This window comes from Hibiscus syriacus, unplaced genomic scaffold (assembly GCF_006381635.1).
Source record: "Hibiscus syriacus cultivar Baekdansim isolate YM2019G1 unplaced genomic scaffold, ASM638163v2 tig00112523_pilon, whole genome shotgun sequence".
Lineage (NCBI taxonomy): Eukaryota > Viridiplantae > Streptophyta > Magnoliopsida > Malvales > Malvaceae > Hibiscus > Hibiscus syriacus.
Window position 1 is genome coordinate 143487 of NW_024063355.1, and position 19815 is coordinate 163301.

Sequence of the window (19815 nt, forward strand, 5' to 3'; positions counted from 1 at the left end):
ACTATTATAAAGTATAAATGAAGCGACTTACTAACGGAATGTATCAATCATAGACTAAAATAGCTTTGGACAAAGCCACTCATATCTGGATTGAAACTGTGGTTTTTAACTATTAACCCACATATAATACTTACATATCATATAAAACTTGATATAAAAATAAGTATTTCAAAATATATATTTTTTTGATTTAAGTGTTTAAATTATTTTCGATTAATCTGGATTTTTAATATTTTATGGTTATATTTTTAGGTGTATAGACTGTTATCCTCATTAAATTATGTCGTTAAAAGACATGTGTCGTCATTATAAAATTTTAAAAAAATTAAAGTTTTCAAAATTACTTAAACGCGAAATGTGTCATGTAACGACGAGATTTAATATCCGTTACGACCAAAACACCTAAAAGTGTAACATTATAAACGTTAAATACCAAAATTGACCTGTAAAAAAATTAGACATCTAAATGAAAAAAAATATAATTTGGAAGCCTATCATGTAGATTAAACTTAAATCATCAAAAGTTGACATCAACCAGCGACATCGATATTACAGAAATTAATATTATTTTTTTAGTATCGAGTTTAAGCATCATAATTATTGATAGTATAAATTTTAAATATAAAATAAGTTATATTTAAACTTATAATATCTTATTAACATTAAATTAATAAAAAAATAAAAGTATGTGTGACTTGTGCGGGAGGCGGGGAAAGTTTGATTAGACATACTATTCAATGAAAACCATTATAAGTTCAGAGGTCACCAGTTTTACACGTGCTCAAATGACGAGACTTCTCTATTGAGAAACAATTTTCATTTTATACAAAAATAATTAATTCGTTTTAGAAAATCTCCAAGTTAAGATTAGGGAAGGACATGAGACCAAAATCTGATATATTTCGATTCGATTTGATTGGGTTGGATTTTATAAAAAAATTGAGTTTAGGTCAAGTCGGGTCAAATTCGGGTTTAGGGTGAAAAATATCTGATCCGACCTAACTCGAAAAAATATAATTTTACATTATATATTTATAATTACAATAATACTCCTTTATATATTATTTTTTAATTAAATCATTATTTTTATTAAATAAAAATAATATTTTTATTATTATTTCAGGTTAAGGGTCGGATCCAGATTTTATTTTAAAAAGTCGGGTTGAATAAAGGGTATATATTTTTTTGGTCGAGTTAGGTCGGGTGAAGGTTATATATTTTTCGGGATGGGTCGGATTGGCCGAAACCCGACCCATGCTCATCCCTAGTTAAGATTCCTCAAACACCCGATTTATTAATAATTTATTAATTGATTTTAATAATAAAAAAGAATATGATTTATTTTAAAGATTTTAAATTTGTATGTATACTCTATAATAAGATAATCATCTGTCTACTTTACCCATTTCTTTAAGCCAACTCAATTTACTTTTTATTAAACTAAGTGATTATAAAAAATATTTATTTAAAAAATAATCATTTGTTAATAAATGTCTAAACATATGTATAAACATCATATTCTAACTCAAAATATTTAAAAATAATAATAATTTTTTAATTGTTGAGATTATTTGAGATGTAGAGCTTAACTAAATTTAAAGGGTAAACTGCGTATTTAGTACTTAAACTATCAGCTTAGTCTGTTCTAATTCTTAAACTTTTATTTTTTTTCAAAATCATAACTAACGTTTAGTTTTTGTTTCATTTTAATAGCCCATCGTTAAAAACTTAACGCGTTTAATACCTAAACTATCAATTTTGGCCCGTGTTAATACCTAAACTTTAGATTTAACGTTACATTTTGAACAATGTACTAAAATAAAATAAAAATTAAACTTTAAGTATAATTTAAAAAAAAATAAAATTTCAGATACTAAAATATACTAAAACTGATAATTTAAGTATTAAATATATAATTTATCCTAATTTATATATATATAATTCATTCATAACTCGACCATACCATACATACGTCTATTACCTATCACCAAGAACATTAAAAAACAAGTGTGCCGAATTATGGGAATGTGTTTGGAATCGTTCAAAGAGGCGATGGACAACTCATTAAATGGAAAATGATAAGAGAGAAAAAAAAAAAACTACGATAAAAGAAAAGGAAACGCCCACAATTATTTATCATCCATGTTATTCAACATGCTACCTACTACCTAGAGAGGGACATGGGTCGGTTTGGACCAACCTGATCCAATCCGAAAATTTCACATCCTTTATCCGATCCGAAAAATATATACCATTAACTCGTCCTGAATTAGACCCGATTTTTTGAGATAAAATCCGAAATCAAACCGACCTGACCTAAAATAATAATAAAATAATTTTTTATTCAATAAAAAAAGTGATTTGATTGAAAAAATATATAGAAGATATTACTGTAATTATTCATAAATATATAAGGTAATTTTTTTGGGTCAGATCCGATATTTTTCACCCCTAAGCCCGAACCGACCCGAACATCAACTTTAAAAAACCCAACCCGATTCGATTCGACTTGAACCCGATTCCCCCCAAAAAACCGGCCCGACCGGGTCAGGTCAAAACCTGTCGGGTTCGACTCCTATGCCCATCCCTACTACTACCAGCCTTTGCATCAATATTAGGTATTTCAGATTAAGGCAATTCAATTAGAGTACCCTCTTCTCGTTACCAAAAACTTAACTCGAATTTAGGGAATTTTCGCTCAATCTGAAATTCAACCTATTTTTAGGATAAAAACTTGTACTAGACCTAAACCAAAATATATATAATTTTTTTTTATTTGATAAAATAATAGTTTAATAAAAAATAAAGAAAACGATTTATAACAATTATCCTTTAATATAAAGGTCAATTATACTATTATTTTCATATATAGTAAGATATTTTTCACACAAAAAACTCATACTGGTCCAACCTGATCCTTTAAAAATATTGACTCGACTTGAAAAAAAAATTTAAAAAATCGAGTCTCTATAAAATCGAGTCGGATCAAAACACATCATCTTCAAGTCAAATGTCCATCTTAAAACCTAACCGTTTAAAAACCAGGTGCATCTGGCTCGGCCTGGACCAGGAATTGTTTAATGGACTTTGAGCTTGGGTTGCCAAACAATGTTAATATGGGCCCAAATTATAAGCAATGACCTTAAAAGGGCTAGGCTTTATTAACAAATGGAGAACCGTCACTGAAACTGCAACCTCGACTGAAAGATGGAAACACCAGAGCCTAAACCACAAAGCTCGAGCTCTTCTCCGTTCCCATCACCGTCGTATTCGGAAAGGCAATGGAGGCCGGCTGCTCAACGGAATCTAAGGAATCAGTGGTCGAAAATGGCGTCTTACCGCCAACAGTGGCTTTCTTCTTCCTCCTCCGCCAGAACTCACGCCACTTCACTCGTCAACGCTTATTTATCCCAAAAGTGATGAAAACCCATATTTTATTTTTCCCGATATCATTGACTGTGTATTTGTTTGGTATTGTTAATTTTCGTTTCATGGGTCAATTTGATTTCAGATACATGCCGTTGATGGAGTTGGGAGCTCTAAAGGACATGCCAGATATTCGAAAAAAAGCTTCTTTGAAGTTGTTTAAGCAGCAGGTATGCTATTTTGATAATTACAGGTCGTATTAATTTTTGTACAAAAAGGGTCAAATTTGGGTTATGCAAAATTTATATTCTAAGGCGATTGCATGTATAAATATAAATGAGTTCAGATATTGGACTGTAAGTTCTGAGTTTAGATATTGGACTGTAAGTTCTTAATTTCATGTAAAAGTAAAACATCTTTTCTTATACATGATAAAGACTAATTGAATAATTTCTTTCAGGAATCTCATGGAAGTAAACTTTTATCATCTTACAAGGACATGGTATGTATTTTTTACTCATGATCATTGGTGCTCCAACAATTAATTTTTTTGAAGTATTCGTGTCCGTCGTCTATCTGGATATCGGTGTACAATTGTGATCAAAATACATGAAAATATAGGTTAAAATTGAACACACTTGTGTTGGATATATCCTTACATCCGACACTTGCATTCCAGTCTTAGTAGTATAGCTTATAATACTGCAAATGCATCTAGCAGTAATATGTATATTTATCTAATTTTTCTTGTATAGACTTGGATTTGATCAACTTGATAGTTTCTACAGGTGGTGGTTGTTATGAACATGATGAATGCTAGTAAATCCATGAGATGTTTTCTCAAAGGAGGCAACAGTAGTTCACTTGTACAGTTTTCGAGCACTAGTGAGGATGTCAACGACACTGGTGATTGTGGTGGGGTTGCTGTCTTCGGATTTTGGTCAATCTCTTCTTTTGGTAAAGCTTTACTCTAAAATCATTTATTTCATATATAGCTTCCAGGGAGTTGCAGGATTATTTAACATGCTAAGAGTTTAAAGATTACGAGTGTTTCAATTCTTGTATCTGACATCAACTTCTGACTCGTATCTAAATGTGGGTATAGGTTTATGATCCTCTGATACATGAAATTCTTAGGAAAAAACCAATATTCATGTCCAACACTTTCACCCTAATCTAAGTAACATAGACCCAATCTCAAAAGGTTCATGCCTTTTTACATATTAATTCTTTTTATTGTGTGCATATTAATTTTATAAATTAATTCTCGAGCATGGTCTTGAAGCAAATTTACCAAGTTTTCAAATAGAGGTTAAAAGTAAGGAGATAACCATAGGAGAATCATGATGGTCGTCCAAAACCTATGTTACTCCAAAATACTATGTTTGACATTTGTGTTTGATGGATAATCAGGCAATAGAACAAGGACTTGACTCACCAGATAAACAAAAAAGATTTTTTTTATATATAAAATTAAGCATATACTTCTCGAATACATACCTATGCCGTTACCTTATACTCACGTCCGAGTAACATAGACCCGGGCGACCTTAGAATAGTAAATCTGTTTTAAATGTCCATACAATATTACTAGAACGGTAGAACAATTCAAAGTCGTTCGCAATAAATTTTGTTGCTTGAATTGCAGTTTAATATGATAATCGAAGACAGTATACAATATTATGTGCATGAGTTTTATATGCATTTCCTTTGGTTAATTTTAATCTTTGAATGATCCCCAGAAAAATTAGCTGAAGAGCTCCTTCAGATGTTCATGTTGGAACTAAGTTTGAAGGTAAATGGAATAGCCTTTTATTATTCTACTTCACCCTTGATATACTCCGTTGGTGTCCGGTGTGAGCTCGTATACAAGTATGTGTCTGGCACATGTATTGTCACTTTTTTCTAAGATTTTTTTTTGTTTACTATAAGAATATTTAGGGGTCATATTCTCATAGCTATGCAATGTCAAACACGAGTACTTCAAGAAAGATAAAGAGTCAAAACAACTTATTTGACATGTGTTTTGGTTTTTTCTATATGTTGTGATAACCAACGTCTATGTCTGATACATATCTAAATATGCATACAGGATATGATATTTTGAAGATCTTTCAAATACATAAAAAATTTAGTAGTATATCTTAGTTGGAAACATGTTCATACCTGCCACTTATATCAAAATTCGAGTAACATAAGTTTCTTTGTTAATGTTTCTGTCATTTATTCCTCTCATTCGCTCTTGTTTCATGTAGCGATTGCTTGTATTGGACTTAAGTCCATTAGCTGTGAAGTTTCACAGGGCAATCAGTTCTGCTGGTCTGACAAGCTTTACCCTGGAGAATTTGGTGATCTCAAAGTATGCAACTTGTATTCCGATGAAACTTTCGAGCCAGTCCATCCACGATTGAAGGACGGAAAATCCGATATGCCAACTTTTCAAGGCAACCGTCAGCCAGGCAATGAAATTTTGCAGGTTCTGGTTCATTATCATTCATATTTTATGTTATTCCGGCTTTTTTTTCCCTAGAGGTACTTGTGTATGACCACCTTGGAACATCGGTATAGACATATGATCTTCCACGGATTCTTTTAAATCCATAAAAAAATGTAAAAATAATTGAACATACTCGTGTTAGATGCTCTTGTCCTACACTTGTACTTAAATCCAAGTAAAAACGCATTTCAAATTCATGATGTGGCTATCTTCATGATGGAACCTAGCTAAATTTTCGATGTTCTTTTGTTGTATATTTTGCATTTGGCATAATTACTCAAGCACAAGTATTTTTTTTATAGAAGTTGGAGGCCTCATTAAAAACTCCCTTCGTATTCGTCCACATACTAAGAAGTATGTTAACGAACATTGGAAGGAAGAAAAGAGTACCTCATAGTTTATTAATAATAGTATCGAATACATATGGAAACACAGAATATTCTCGAATGGAGAAATACACCATTACAACAAACCAAAACACCTAAAACTCTCACTTCCTCAACCAGAAAATCCCACCGACAATCATCCTTTTTCTAATTTACACCTCCAGCAAAAAGAACAAAACAACGCAAAAGAATAAAACACAAAATAAAACCAACACCTGCAACCATTAAACTAAATCAAAGCTCCAATTGAAGAAAAAAGATCTAATGAGTATCGACTTCGTCATGGAATCAAGAATTTGGTTTGAAGGAAGGCTCAATTTCATGCACCATGATTTTGAATGAGTTAGCACCGACCTTCAACTCCAACGACTCGTCAATTCTCAAATTTGCCTTTGTGAGGATTTGAATTTTCGCCCGATCAAAAGATGATGGTGATTGACAGCTTTCGTCGATTGCTAATAAATTACCCACTTGTCTGCAATGTTTTTGAAAGTATCCCAATTCCAAGCGTGAAAAAGAACTCCCTCGCAAACTAACCACACTCGACGACATTCCACCAGACTTTCTGACCAGGCTTCAACTCTGGAGAACCACTTAGTGAGAGTTTGTGATTCATCATTCTTCACACTTCTCAATGAAGAAGAGTCTTCAAAAATCATAAGTACCGTATTTCCAACAGCTCTCATTAATGAGAAACCAGTGAGTCCATTGGCTTGCATTTGACTAGCGAGATTATCGATTTTGATAAAGTCCTTGCACCAACCCACTAACATTTACTCAACATGTGAAGTTTATCCTCGTACATAACACCTTCAACTTCACTATGAATATTTCTCGAAACAACTTCCATCCTCGATTTGTGGTAAATAGTTGTAGAGGTCTTTCTCCAAAAAGAATGTCGAGGTTTAAATTTAGCCAAAGAAACACTAATTTTGCTTCGTCAATATAGAGTCATTCATTTATGAGATTGTTTTCCTTGCTTCTTAGATTTTTGCAAAATTGATGAACCCAAAACGAACCCCTTTTGAATTTCTTTTGTTAGGAATGAAAGCATCAATAACCGGACCGTGGGTGCAAAAAAAATCCAAACCTCTTCCAATGGATTTTCTCTGGTAAATTTTTGATAAATAACGTGTAGCAACCACTTTGTACCCATTACGGATTTTCGGTTGGCCTTCCTTCCACCAATTGTGAAACTCGATTCTCCTCCTTGCATCTTCAGTCGACTTTTCATCAGAATACCCCTTCGTATGCATTTCCCCACTTGATCTCGACTTAACCTTACCCCTTCTATCTACATCGCTCAACTACTGCTTTCGATTACCACCATTAACATTTTCCTTCTCAACAGGTGTATCCCTCATTCAAGGCCTCTGCGAGTTTTTGGAGACGTTCACGATTTTTCGACTGTGATTGGATAACTTGTAGCCTTCATCTTTGAGCCAGAACTCTCGGGCAGAACCATAAACCGAAGTCTGGCCTCTCCGTTGGCAAAACCCAAAGGTGAGAAGGCCTTGTAATAACCTCGGAACCAACCTACCTCGGATCCGAGACGATCCAGCGGCTACCGAAGGAGAAAACATTATAAGTCGAACTGATGTCGTCCGATTTAAGGAGAAGGAACCAAGCTCAGAACTGAATTACTGTAGCGGGAATAGTAACTGTCGACGGCGGCAGAATTGTAGAAACACTCGGCTTAGGTTCTCTGTGGAAGCCTATCCTTGATGCTGGCGTCGAAGCGAGCAAACCTGGAAATCCCGGTGTTTAACTCGGAAGAGAAGAACGGAAATTTGGAGATAGGTTTGGGTTAGCAGTGAAATGGAGGTGAAGGTTGCGTCGGTCGGTGGTGGATAATATTTTCACAAAGCAACAGCTTGTTTCTTCAGGAAAAGCGGCTGGCGGAATCAACAATCTTCCTCTAGATCTACTCCGATCTAGTTCGATTTTGAAAAAACTGCGTCCGATCCATGCTTGGGGTGAAGAGAGGATTCAAATGGTATATTTTCCTTCTTTTTTCGATGCAGGGCGACGGTCGGAGACTATTGATGGTGACTGTCGCGGCAGTGGCTGACCACTGAGTTATGAAAAGAGTGACGCCGGGGAGAGTGTATGGGGTTTTCAAAGAAAGAAATTTTTGAAATATCCTGGAATCTAGTGAGCAGGAGCTTCTCTCACTAGAAGTCAAAAAAGCGTCCCACTCAAGCACAAGTATCAGGAATGTTCAATTTTTCATGTATTTTATGAGTCATTGGAGGATCATATGCATTTGCCCATGACTGAATATGCGTTGGAAACAAATATCAAAGACGAGTACAAAAAGAAATTATCTCAGAATATCATAGGATAACAAAACCAGCTTTATAGCCATAATTAAGTATTAAAGCTACCATGTATGCTAATCTTTGTAGTTCTCTTTACAGGTTTATATTACAACCTGGCTTGCGGAGGTGAACATAGATGTTCATAGGTATATTTTAAATTTGAGTAAATTTTCCATTATTGTTCTTGCACACACTCTTCACTTGAACCAACTGCATTTTTTTTGTCTGTATTTGATGCATGTTCGGAATTGATCCTATAAGGATATTATCATTACAAGAAAAATCTTCAAAAAAGTTGAACAAGTTTCGAATAATCACCTATATCAGCACTCAATCTTGAGTCCTAGTATACAGTTCTGAACCTGTGAACAAGATATGTCTTTGTGCACAAGTTTTGGTAATCTGTTTTTTGTTTTTTCTTACAGGGTGGATGAAATATTTGCAATGATTGGCGAGGAAATTCATGTTTCTCTCTCGTAAATTTCTCCTAATCATGAATATGTGCTTATTTAGTGTGGTACTGACTGTGATTTCTGTAATTATGTATGATATAAATGGTTCTAATAAATCATTTCAGATCTCAGGTTGGCTCAGATTCAGATTATTTCAAGACAATTGCCGTTACAAGTTTACACATTGTTTGTCTTTCGGTGAAGATTGATTTTTGAATTCAACTCTTATATAACATAATTACATGACATGCATGCATACAACCGTCGGAAACCAAAATGGTTAATCTGAACAGTAATTCCTCAGGAATTGACCGCACTCAGTGCCGTCGTTAGGCCTGAGACCTGAGCAGAAGGGGCACCTGCCCAGGGCCCACAATTATAAAATTAATTTTTTTTTATAATTGTAGATTTAGTTATATTTCTTTTGGTATAACGTTAGAAATAACCTTAAATTTGATTAAATAATCACTTTGATCCTTATTTTTTTAGAACAATTATCTCCTAGCTTATAACAAAAAGACCCCTTTATAGATAAAATTATTATTTAACAAACGGTTAACATTCTAAAATAAGAGTCCTTTTAGCCTAAAATGAAATGTCATGGGTCAAAATACTCTAGAAAAAAAGAAAGAGGGATAAAATATATATTCAGTCAAACATTATCTTTTTACCATAAAATAAAAATTAATCTGTGCAGCAATTTTTGTTTTCTTTTTTGAGATTGTGCTTCAATTCTGATCAGAATAAATTGGAGCATAGAAGAGAAATATGAGGTTGGATAAGAAAAGCAGCTGGAGCCCCAAAAATGGGAAAAATCAATCAACTTAGAATTATGATCAAAGTGTGAGACATTGTACCCTGTCGGGGAGATTTCCAGGCATTGGTAGAGCAATAACGTATCTTTGGCCAAAGAATTTGTGCGCCCCATTTGCTTGACCCCTGCTATGGAACTTGGCCAAGCGAGTGATGACTGACACCTTCTCTTGATCCTGACATTCCAATCTTAAGTCTGAGACCGAGGCTCTCTTGACCAGACTGCTTAAACAAAGTAAATATTAGAAGGCAATACGATCGGTGAAAACGTGACAACTTAGAGATGCAATCTTAGCCTAGACTAGCAATATTAGAGCTAAGAACAACACAGAGTTACCAGGTTTAGCCCCAAGCAAAATCTTATTTCTAGAGTAAAGAAAATCATGAACCATATCGAATTCTGAAATGACAGATATATAAGACCAGCCATGGCTGAATCTGGGAATATACTGAAATTCAAAGATGGATGGAAGTGATAAAGAATCCCACTGGTTAAAAATAAATAAATAAAGCAATAAAAAACTCTCTTTAAAGTCTATTAAATAAAGCAAAATAACTGTTGCAAAAAAATAAAAGTTTGCATCCTCCACAGGATTATTAAGCCTATGCAGGTAAACAATTAACCAAAGGGAAAATTAATACTATCCATGGATCTAACAAGTATATCCCGAGTGACTTTGCTTGGATAAAAGCCAAACCAACCTTGTCAGTTGTTGCGAATAAATTAACTGATACATGACAGCTTAAGACACCCATGAGATGACAAAATAATCAAACTGAATGAGTGATGTTATGGATGAATGTATTGGTAAAAATAGATGCAAGTTACCTCCGTAAACTGTTTTCCAGCATCTTTGCTCTGTCGATAAACCCTTCTGCAGTCTTCAAGATGGATTGATTTCTCTGCTCCCTCTGCTTTTCAGAGAGACTAAAATGGAATGGAGAAACAAAAGTCATTAGTAAGATAGTAGTATGCTAACAATAATGATCTCAAATGAGATCCAGTAAAAGCAGGCTCGAGGATTCAAAAAACGATGTATTTACATGCTTCCACTGAGAGGAGGAAAAGCTGTGTCACTTTCAGTTATATACGCCATGCTGCATGTATCTCCAAGACTGATCTGGCAACAAAATAGGCCAGAGTATCATAGTTTTTTCTGGCATCTGCCAAAAGAACCACCCTTGGAGGAGCGCAAAGTAGTTGCTGCAAAAGCTGTGTTGTCAAAACAAGCCTTCTTTTTGATCTAAGCACTGGTGGCCAATCTTTAATCATTTCAGGTTCATCCTTGAGCTGCAATTAAGATCAATGTCTGTAAGCTGAGAACTATCAGAGATTGTAAGAAGGAAAATCAAGCATTCAAATACAGTTGACACACAACACACCTTCTCAATCAACCGATTTGCTGCATGCGTCCATTCTACTTCTGCCGCACTGCAACCAACAAATATTTCCAAGAAGAGAAAAGAGCAATTAGTTTTAGCATTTTAGTAATTATCATTCAGAAAGGTTGTAGCCCTTTGGATCATTGATACATAATGTTAAAAGGATTGCAGCAAATGGGATAATGATTCCACTCACCTGATGTTCTGTGGCCTTTGGGAACCCTGTGTCACTTCTCTATGCCATGGTAGAAACTCAAGTGTCATTATCTTGCGCTTCATTGCTCTTGCAGCCACCAAATTCTGACTTGCGTTATCAGGTGGCAGTGAGTGGGGGGAGATATATTCAGTTTCTGTTGGCATAAAGTTTGAACTTTGCCGCACTTTATCCAGTGGACCAGCATCATGCTCACTTGTATGAACATGCAAACTGTTGGAGGCCTGACCAACAATGAATGCTTTTTCTGTGGCGTTCATCATGTCAACTTTTTGAGTATCATATACGGGCAACATTTTCCCATTTTTAATTGCCCCATACCGATCAAACCAAGATGGAGCCATCTGGGGACTGATCTGAGCGTTGTCACTCCTTATATTAGCAGCTGAATTATCAGAATTGGAGAAATGCTTGGAATCGTTCTGAACAAATGCCAGCATATTAGCGGATAACTGTGTCTCACAGTTATCTCCAGCATTTGGTAAAGAGCTTGGCACCTTAGAATCTCCAGAAGGTGCTAAAGGATGGTTATCCTGTGCATCTCTCATCAGAGCATTGGATCCATAAGATAATTGCTCTGCATCTTGGGAACACACCTGCTGAGATTCCAAACTTGAGTCTGAAGATGGACCTTTAAATCTTTTAACACTCCTATTACTTGGATCACCCTCTATATCGTTCATTGCCTGCCCTCGTGCACAACATTATTTGGTCTTGAATAATAACCAAAACCTTCAATATCTCTTTGCATGTTTGCAGAATTTTGGCTGGCATTATTCTCTGGCAATACCAACTTATGGGTATTGGACATACTTAAAGGTTTAGAGTTCAGCAACGAGGCATTTGGAAAGTTGTTATCAGCCCAAGCTGACTGCTTTTTGGTGCCATCGTTGACAGTTGATGCAGGCATGTTCCCGCTTGGAGGTTCACAATTCTGCAAATCCGAACCACTCCACTGTTCCTGCACCCCTATATCATTACTGGATGTTTCTGTTACAGCAGACATCATAAGAGTACTCCAAATCCCACTTTGCAGAGAGGGAAATCCCCTTAAAGATCCGTACCATCCAACTCTGAACCCATGTTGGTGCTCTTTCCCAATATATCCCACATTTGTCATCTGAGCCAAACAAAATCTTTTCCTCAATTGGATCCAGCGTAGCCACAGTCTGGGAGAGGGGAACCTGAATTGCTGACTTCTTCAGGGGTGTTTCTGGAGGACTGCAATGCGCTTGCATCTGAGGAGACTCCAGCATCACTACAGTTTTCGGCTGGATAACCATTTGCTGCAAGTTTTCTGAATGAAATTCACTATTTAAACCTTGACCAGCCACATCCCCAAATACATTGTTATCCTGCTCACACTGTCTAGAAACCGAAGTTCCATCTTGCAAGCCAACTTGATCTGAAAACATATATTGATTATCCAGAAAGGAATGACTGCCGGCTGGAACCTGCTGCATCAAAGGCTTATCCATTTGAACAGAAGAATATTGATACGCATTTCCTCTTGCACCACTTGTAGAAATCCCATAAAATGATTCATCAACTTGTTGAGGAACCATACCCATCAAACACATCTGACCTTTTCCAGGAGAAAACATACCAGAGGATCCTCCCATGGCCGGAGAGGCACCATGCTGCATACAATTTGCATTTTGCGTCATGCGCTCAGGCTGCCAGGAATAACTTGAAGCATCACGGACAGGAGCACCATCAATTGGAGCAGAAGAAAGGCTATCTGATTCCTCTTTAACAGAGGAAACCTGATTTGCAGAGCTCAATTGCCTTGCTTCTGGAAACTGAAACTGTGGCTTTGGAAGTAGGTGTCTCTGTAATTCTTGCATTATAGCATGTTGCTGTAAGAGCTGCATGTCAGTCATCCCAGATTGCTGCCTTGGCAAAGGTTGGATCATGCTAGGATCCTTTCCACTAAATTGTTGTTGCCTTCCAATAAGATCATAATTTATGGGAGATTCAGTTGATTCCAACCTCGACGAGCCATTCCTAGGAAAATCAGGGCCGTTTCCTATTGGTGAATCAAGACTTGATGAGCCTGTAGGTGCTGCATCGAGCCCCAATACATTTGTTTCATTCTCCTTGCCTGGAAAGACTCGTGCCCTTGCTGATAGCCGTTTGCAATTGCTGACTGATTTTGCAATTGGCTTCTGAAATTTTCAGGCCTCAAATCTGATTGAGTGAAGTTCACCTCATGCTGCAGCCTTGATGACTGACTACTATGTCCTCTGTCAGACTCTGCTAATGCCAACAGAAAATATAATAATGTTGACTAAACAGTAAAAACATGTAATGGCAGTGGACTAAAATATCTCAGTACAATAGTAGTAGGACCAGTGTGTTCAGAAACTAAAACAACCAAGATGCCTTAATTATTACCTAATTGATGAGCACTTAAATTCTTCAAACTGGAAACAAGAGGCCCACCAACTTGTCCCTGGCTTCTAACCCACGGATTGTTACTTAAACCAGGCCAGCTACTATCAATTACCTGTGATTGCAGCTGGCCATGGGAAAAACTCTCTTGGCCAAGGAAATTACGGATCCTATCTCCAACTTCGTTGCCAGGCATAGATAATCCAAGCCAAAAACATTCAGAAGCTAAACTTTAAAAATTACTACCTACAAGAAATTAGAATTAAATTAAAGTTTTCACATTCCTGAAATTCCATACAGAGCAGACAATCATATGAATCCCTCGTTAGATAAAATTGACATTAGAAACAAAGCCAACATTTACAGTTTAGTATTTTCTCACTACATCAAGTTGTTGTATGAAAGCTAAAGGCCCCGTTTTTCTTTTGTCTTCTAACGAATTTATGGGGCATCCTCAATAGTCAACATGAAAACCAAGCTTTATATAGGTCAAATTTAATTGAAGGTAGAGTTCATTAAATCACTAAATTCAGATTTAAATATGAGAAACGCAGTTTAGCGAACCAAATAAATAACGCTACGAACTGTATAAAGCTACTAATAGAATCAAGTGAGAATCAGCCAACAGAAAAAGAAAAGACAGCCAGCAGCCCCACCCATTAACAGAAAAAAAAAGAGCATCAAAGACTACCATAGCAAGCTCAATGAACTCCACATACCATAAAAAAAAAAAAAAGGAAAGGAGCATTGAAGCAGCAGCCAAAGCAACTGCAAAATGATAGAAACATAAATACACCAATTAATGAGAAATTTAAGAAACCAAAGTAAAGATAAAGACGAATAAATTAGCATTAAAAAATGTTTATAACCTTTCAGAAAGCCGTAAGAAAAGAACTATCATAATTTCAGCTCAATTTTTAAACTGTGCAATTGCTCAAAATAAAATTCCCCAGCATCCTCCATTTTCTAGGCAACCAAACAGACGCTAACACTAAAAAATAATGTAAAAATACCAAAAATTGAAACCAATACAACAAAATACCGAAGCACCTACAAATAACATAACTGCCCAGCTCTAGAATTCCTGAGCCCTAACGAAGATTCAGCGTCTCGAGGAGAAACATGGAGAAGTGGACTTACAGCAACGTAGTGAAAGCCTTTGAAATTGTGACCAAAAGAATAGCTCGAAAGCGAAAGGGACTTATTTTTTAGCTCGATGAGGAAGATAAACTGAGTTCGATTAGTGCTAGTGTTTCAACGATCAGTGAGGGCGGAGTAGCAAAATTGGGGTTTTTGATCCGAAGGCTAGGTTTGGTGTAAACGAAGCTGAGGTTTGGAGTCGAAGCTGAAAGAGAGAGTGTAACTATAAATTAAAGGATAAAACATCATTTAATCCCTAAACTTAATAATCTTTCCAATTTGATCCCTTAACCTTTTTTTCAGATTAATCTTAAGCTTGATATATATTTCTTCATTTTTGATCAACTTAATAATGCTTCTGATGAATGTTAGTCCGGTTTTATGAAATGCATCAAGATTTAGAGGACAAAATCAACATATAAAATGGAAAACAAAATTTGTTCAGACAACAGAACAATAATATGACAACAAATCCACCATTAAAGAACAAAGGTTGATCTCAAAGTTCAGACTTTTATTTCATGCCCTTTTGGCAAATTCGACAGTTTCATACTCTTCTTCATCTCTTGTGTTCTCAGTCCGTGCATCATTCCCCACATAATCTCCTCCTGTTTCTACTTTGAACCCGATATCTTTACCGCCACCGAATCCGGCTGAACCACGGTGGAAAAACTATCACCGCCGATGCCACTAGCAGCGGCATTGAAATTCCCAGCATTGTACTTGTTTTGAACAGATTGATCAGAATTGCTTCGGTAGCTACCACCAGTGCCATAATTGTTACCACCACCATAACTTCCTTGGACTCCATAGCCACTTCCACCACCACCAGTGTTACCATATCCAACATTACCACCACCAAATCCCATTTGTTTACCTCCGAATCTGGCTGAGCCGCTGGTGGCGAAACCATCACCATCTATGTTGCCAGAGACGGCATTGAGATTACCACCATCGTACTTGTTTGGACCAGATTGTTCAGAACTGCTTCCGTAGCTACCATCAGTGTCATACCTGTTACCACCACCATAACTTCCTAGGCCTTCATAACCACTACCACCTCCACCAGTGTTACCATATCCAACATTACCGCCACCGAACTCGGTTGAACCACTGGTGGGAAAACTGTCACCGGCGACAGCATTGAGATTCCCACCATCATACCTGTTTGGACCAGATTGATCAGAATTGCTTCCATAGCTACCACCACTATAACTTCCTTGGCCTCCACAACCACCAGTCTTGCCATATTCAACATTACCACCACCGAATCCCATTTGGTTACCTCTGAATCTGGTTGAACCACTGGTAGCAAAACTATCACCGCCAGTGCCACCGGCGGCAGCATTGAACCCACCATCATACTTGTTTGGAGCAGATTGATCAAAGTTGCTTCCATAGCTACTACCAGTGCCATACTTGTTACCACCACCATAGCTTCCTTGGCCTCCATAACCACTACCATCGCCGCCAATGTTACCATATCCAACATTACCACCATCGAATCCCATTTGGGTACCTCCGAATCCGGCTGAACCACTAGTGGAAAATTTATCCCCACCAATATCACTGGCAGCAGCATTGAGATTCCCACCATCGTACTGGTTTAGACCAGATTGATCAGAATTGCTTCCATAGCTACCACCAGTGCCATAGTTGTTACCACCACCATAAGTTCCTTGGCCTCCATAACCACTACCACCACCACCAGTCTTCCCATATCCAACATTAACGCCACCGATCCCATTTGGTTACCTCCAAATCCAACTAAACCACTGGTGGAAAAACTATCACCACCAATGTCGCCAGCGGGAGCATTGAACCCACCATCGTACTTGTTTGGACCAGATTGAACAGAGTTGCTTCTGTAGCTAACAGCAGCACCATTCTTGTTGTCACCAGCATAACTTCCTTGGCCACCATAACCACTATCAACGCTACCAATGTTACCATATCCAACATTACCGCCACCGAATCCCATTTGGTTACCTCCGAATCCGGCTGAACCACTGGTGGCAAAACTATCACCACTTATTTTACCAGCAGCAGCATTGAAATCCCCACCATCGTAGTTGTTTGGACCAGATTGACCCGAACTGCTTCCATAGCTACCACCAGTACCATAGTTGTTACCACCGCCATAACTTCCTTGTCCCCCATAGCCACTATCACCCCCACCAGTGTTACCATATCCAACATTACCTCCATAACTTCCAGAAGAGAAATCATTGTTTCTGGCATAGCCCCCACTATCATCTCCATAGCCACCACTACCGCCATATCCACCGCCACCATAACTGCTATTGAAACCTCCACCTACAAAGTTGCGAGGAGATCTTTCAGCTGCATAGTTTACTCTTACTTGACGGCCATGGAGTTCCTGCAACAAGGATTCACACACAATGACACAAATTCCAGTCAACCAAAAATTCCAACAAATCATCATTATGGATATGACCCTCTAAGAACTCTCCAAATACATGAAATAAATTAGAAAATTTCGAACATACTCATGGTGGACACATAACTATATCCCAAAGTTATCAAAGGCTCAAGGCGCATCGAGGAGCAAAATGTCTTGGAACCTTGAGGCGCAAGGCGCATGAAAGGCGCGGGATTCATGAAGGTGAGGCGCATGATATCCAAAAAATTGTAACACATGTATATATTAATGCAATCAAACTCAAATATCATAGATACCCAATATTAGGCTTCAATAGAATTTATTCTCAAATTCAAAATACCAACCTAACGTCATAAAAGTTATCAACAAGCATAATCAAGTACTAAGTTTAACAAAAACATTCAACATGCAAAAACAAAACATCAAATAAAGTCACTGATAATCATCATCAAACATCAAACTAATCATAGATCAAATTAGTATAATGTAAATTTCAGAATAATTAAATTAGATTTCAAAATAAATAAATTTAATTATTTTAGTAAAATTCAAATAATTTAAGTATACATACTCACAAAACTTTTAAATCATAGATTTATATCCTTCACTTAGTTATTAATCAGTAAGTTAATTAAACATTCTTTTTAATCTATGCTAATACATAGAAGTACCTTTTCTTTCCGAGTTTCATCAGTTAATCGCAATGCATTCCTATTATAGGTTTGCTTAATTTTTAGACTGTCACAAATTTTGATGAGCGGAAAAGAAAATATCAAATACTGACAGATAAATAAACTTAGGTGAAGAAAGGACCAAAAACGGTTACAAAGCTTATTTGTTTGAAACAACATAACGAAAATGGTCGTTCATTTTTGCAGACCATGTATGCATAGAAGAGAAGGCCCTGCAGTAATAATTACAAGGTTTTAAGCCCACATCCGCCTCAATTGCGCCTCGACTGAGCCTCACGCCTCAGAGCCTCGCTGCGCCTAGGTGCGCCTAGGCTACGTGCCTCGCTTCAGTGTTGAAAAAGCCCCGTCCAGTGAGCCTCTGCGCTTTTGCGCCTCAGGCGCGCTTTTTACAACTATGCTATATCCGACACTCACAATCAAGTCCAGTAACATTGATCAAAGTAACATGTAAATCCTAAAAAACTTATATACTTTTATATCATTACCCGTCCATCCAAGGCCTTTATTGCACTGGAGGCATCCTCAGTACAAGTGTAGGAGACAAAGCCGAATCCTTTCGACCTGCCGGTTTCTCGATCCACAATTATTTTTGCTAAAGGAAATATAAAATGAACAGTATTACAAAGTCGAAACTAGCAAACAGCAAAAACAAATCAACAAATAGAAAACCAACAGTGAAACTGTTTTCAGTGCACCAAATAGCATAAGCAATCAGACAGGCAAATTCAAACGAGAGACAAATTATCATTTATCTGTCAGTGCCCCAATAGCATAGGCACCCAGACATAGACGAATTCAAAGTCAGAAACAAATAGTCACTTCTTAAATTAGTTCGCCGATGATACCCAAAACGTTCACACTATCCCGCTTACAACCAAACAGACTTATATTTCATACAAAATGCAGGCACTAAGATTTATGCATCTCGAGACTTTTCAATCCTGTTTATCATGATACTAGCAAGTTGAATTAAGGATACATACCGTCAATAACTTCACCATATTTGCTAAAGGCTTCTCTCAGACTTTGATCATCAGTTTGGTAAGAAATACCTGGCAATTCAAAACAAGATGATGAGAAGCCCCAAGAAAAATGGGGAAATTAAAAGGACTCGACTTCTACAGAGGAAAGTTTGATGGACCTCCAACAAAAAGTTTCGAGCTTGGTGATGTTGACATGCTTCTAAACACTTGAAAGAGTCCCGGCCTCGATGCAGAAAGCAGAGAATTGACCTGCATACTTGTGGTCTGCCTAAGTATACTCCCAAATTTACCTAAGAAAGCCATTGTTTCGACCTAGATAACAAATATATAAACAGATCAGACCCAGAAAATATACAATCACAACACTGACTAAAAGAGCTAGCATTCAAATGTTCGAAAATATATGTACTGCGAATCATCAACACATCAAAACTAGTACAAAAAATAACTTAAACACGATTACACAAACATGGCATGGATATAACAAAATCAATACCAAAAATTAACTTTTTTTTTCAATCACTCCAAAAAAAAAACTCCGATTTCTCATTGATCTTAAGCAACCCAAAAACAAGCAATCCAAAGCAAATCATTTCATGATAATCTGGACTAGAAAAAACAATAATATGGTAATACAATAAAATTTGAAAAAGGAAACACCTTTAGCGATACAAGCACTGAAAGAAACCCTTTGAAAATGAACAGTCAGTGAAACGAGCAGGTTCAAGAAGATACCGAAAATGAGAAAGAAATTTACGGGAAAACAAAAC

General features: G+C 36.7%; 3 protein-coding genes and 1 pseudogene across 6 annotated transcripts; 1 reads left to right on the plus strand and 3 right to left on the minus strand.

The window, feature by feature from the left end:
- The first annotated feature begins 3169 nt into the window (after positions 1-3169).
- Positions 3170-9102, plus strand: LOC120181317 (annotated as a pseudogene).
- Positions 9103-9782: 680 nt separating this feature from the next.
- LOC120181260 lies at positions 9783-12125 on the minus strand. Its single transcript, XM_039186429.1, has 5 exons — positions 11415-12125; positions 11219-11267; positions 10880-11126; positions 10665-10763; positions 9783-10057 (listed from the first exon to the last, which is right to left on the minus strand). The coding sequence occupies exons 1-3, from the start codon at positions 12113-12115 to the stop codon at positions 10920-10922; spliced, it is 957 nt and encodes a 318-aa protein (XP_039042360.1). The 5' UTR covers positions 12116-12125; the 3' UTR covers positions 9783-10057; positions 10665-10763; positions 10880-10919.
- A 266-nt stretch (positions 12126-12391) lies between these two features.
- LOC120181261 lies at positions 12392-15077 on the minus strand. Of its 4 annotated transcripts, none has more exons than XM_039186430.1 (4): positions 14967-15077; positions 14546-14594; positions 13830-14072; positions 12392-13688 (listed from the first exon to the last, which is right to left on the minus strand). In XM_039186430.1, exon 4 carries the CDS (start codon positions 13346-13348, stop codon positions 12410-12412), a length of 939 nt encoding a protein of 312 aa, XP_039042361.1. In that variant the 5' UTR covers positions 13349-13688; positions 13830-14072; positions 14546-14594; positions 14967-15077; the 3' UTR covers positions 12392-12409. The 4 variants fall into 4 exon arrangements, with proteins under 4 accessions (XP_039042361.1, XP_039042364.1, XP_039042363.1 ...); XM_039186433.1 differs by having other exon boundaries at positions 12392-13691; XM_039186432.1 differs by lacking the exon at positions 14546-14594 and having other exon boundaries at positions 13830-14068.
- A 290-nt stretch (positions 15078-15367) lies between these two features.
- On the minus strand, positions 15368-19815 carry LOC120181322 (glycine-rich RNA-binding protein 3, mitochondrial-like). Its single transcript, XM_039186485.1, has 6 exons — positions 19706-19815; positions 19204-19357; positions 19046-19114; positions 18548-18654; positions 17087-17346; positions 15368-16160 (listed from the first exon to the last, which is right to left on the minus strand). The coding sequence occupies exons 2-6, from the start codon at positions 19346-19348 to the stop codon at positions 15581-15583; spliced, it is 1161 nt and encodes a 386-aa protein (XP_039042416.1). The 5' UTR covers positions 19349-19357; positions 19706-19815; the 3' UTR covers positions 15368-15580.

Bases quoted from the DNA above. Each gene is read 5' to 3' on its own strand.
- LOC120181322 (XM_039186485.1), bottom strand. From the start codon at position 19,348: ATGGCTTTCTTAGGTAAATTTGGGAGTATACTTAGGCAGACCACAAGT. The intron at 19,115-19,203 runs GTCCATCAAACT...TTGAATTGCCAG, and splicing joins CTCGAAACTTTTTGTTGGAG to GTATTTCTTACCAAACTGAT. The intron at 16,161-17,086 runs TACTGGTGGTAG...TGGTAGCTATGG, and splicing joins GGCGGTGGTAACAACTATGG to AAGCAATTCTGATCAATCTG.
- LOC120181260 (XM_039186429.1), bottom strand. From the start codon at position 12,115: ATGAACGATATAGAGGGTGATCCAAGTAATAGGAGTGTTAAAAGATTT. The intron at 11,268-11,414 runs GTGAGTGGAATC...TGTTGGTTGCAG, and splicing joins CAAAGGCCACAGAACATCAG to TGCGGCAGAAGTAGAATGGA. The intron at 11,127-11,218 runs GTGTGTTGTGTG...TCTTAATTGCAG, and splicing joins CAAATCGGTTGATTGAGAAG to CTCAAGGATGAACCTGAAAT.
- LOC120181261 (XM_039186432.1), bottom strand. From the start codon at position 13,348: ATGATCCAACCTTTGCCAAGGCAGCAATCTGGGATGACTGACATGCAG.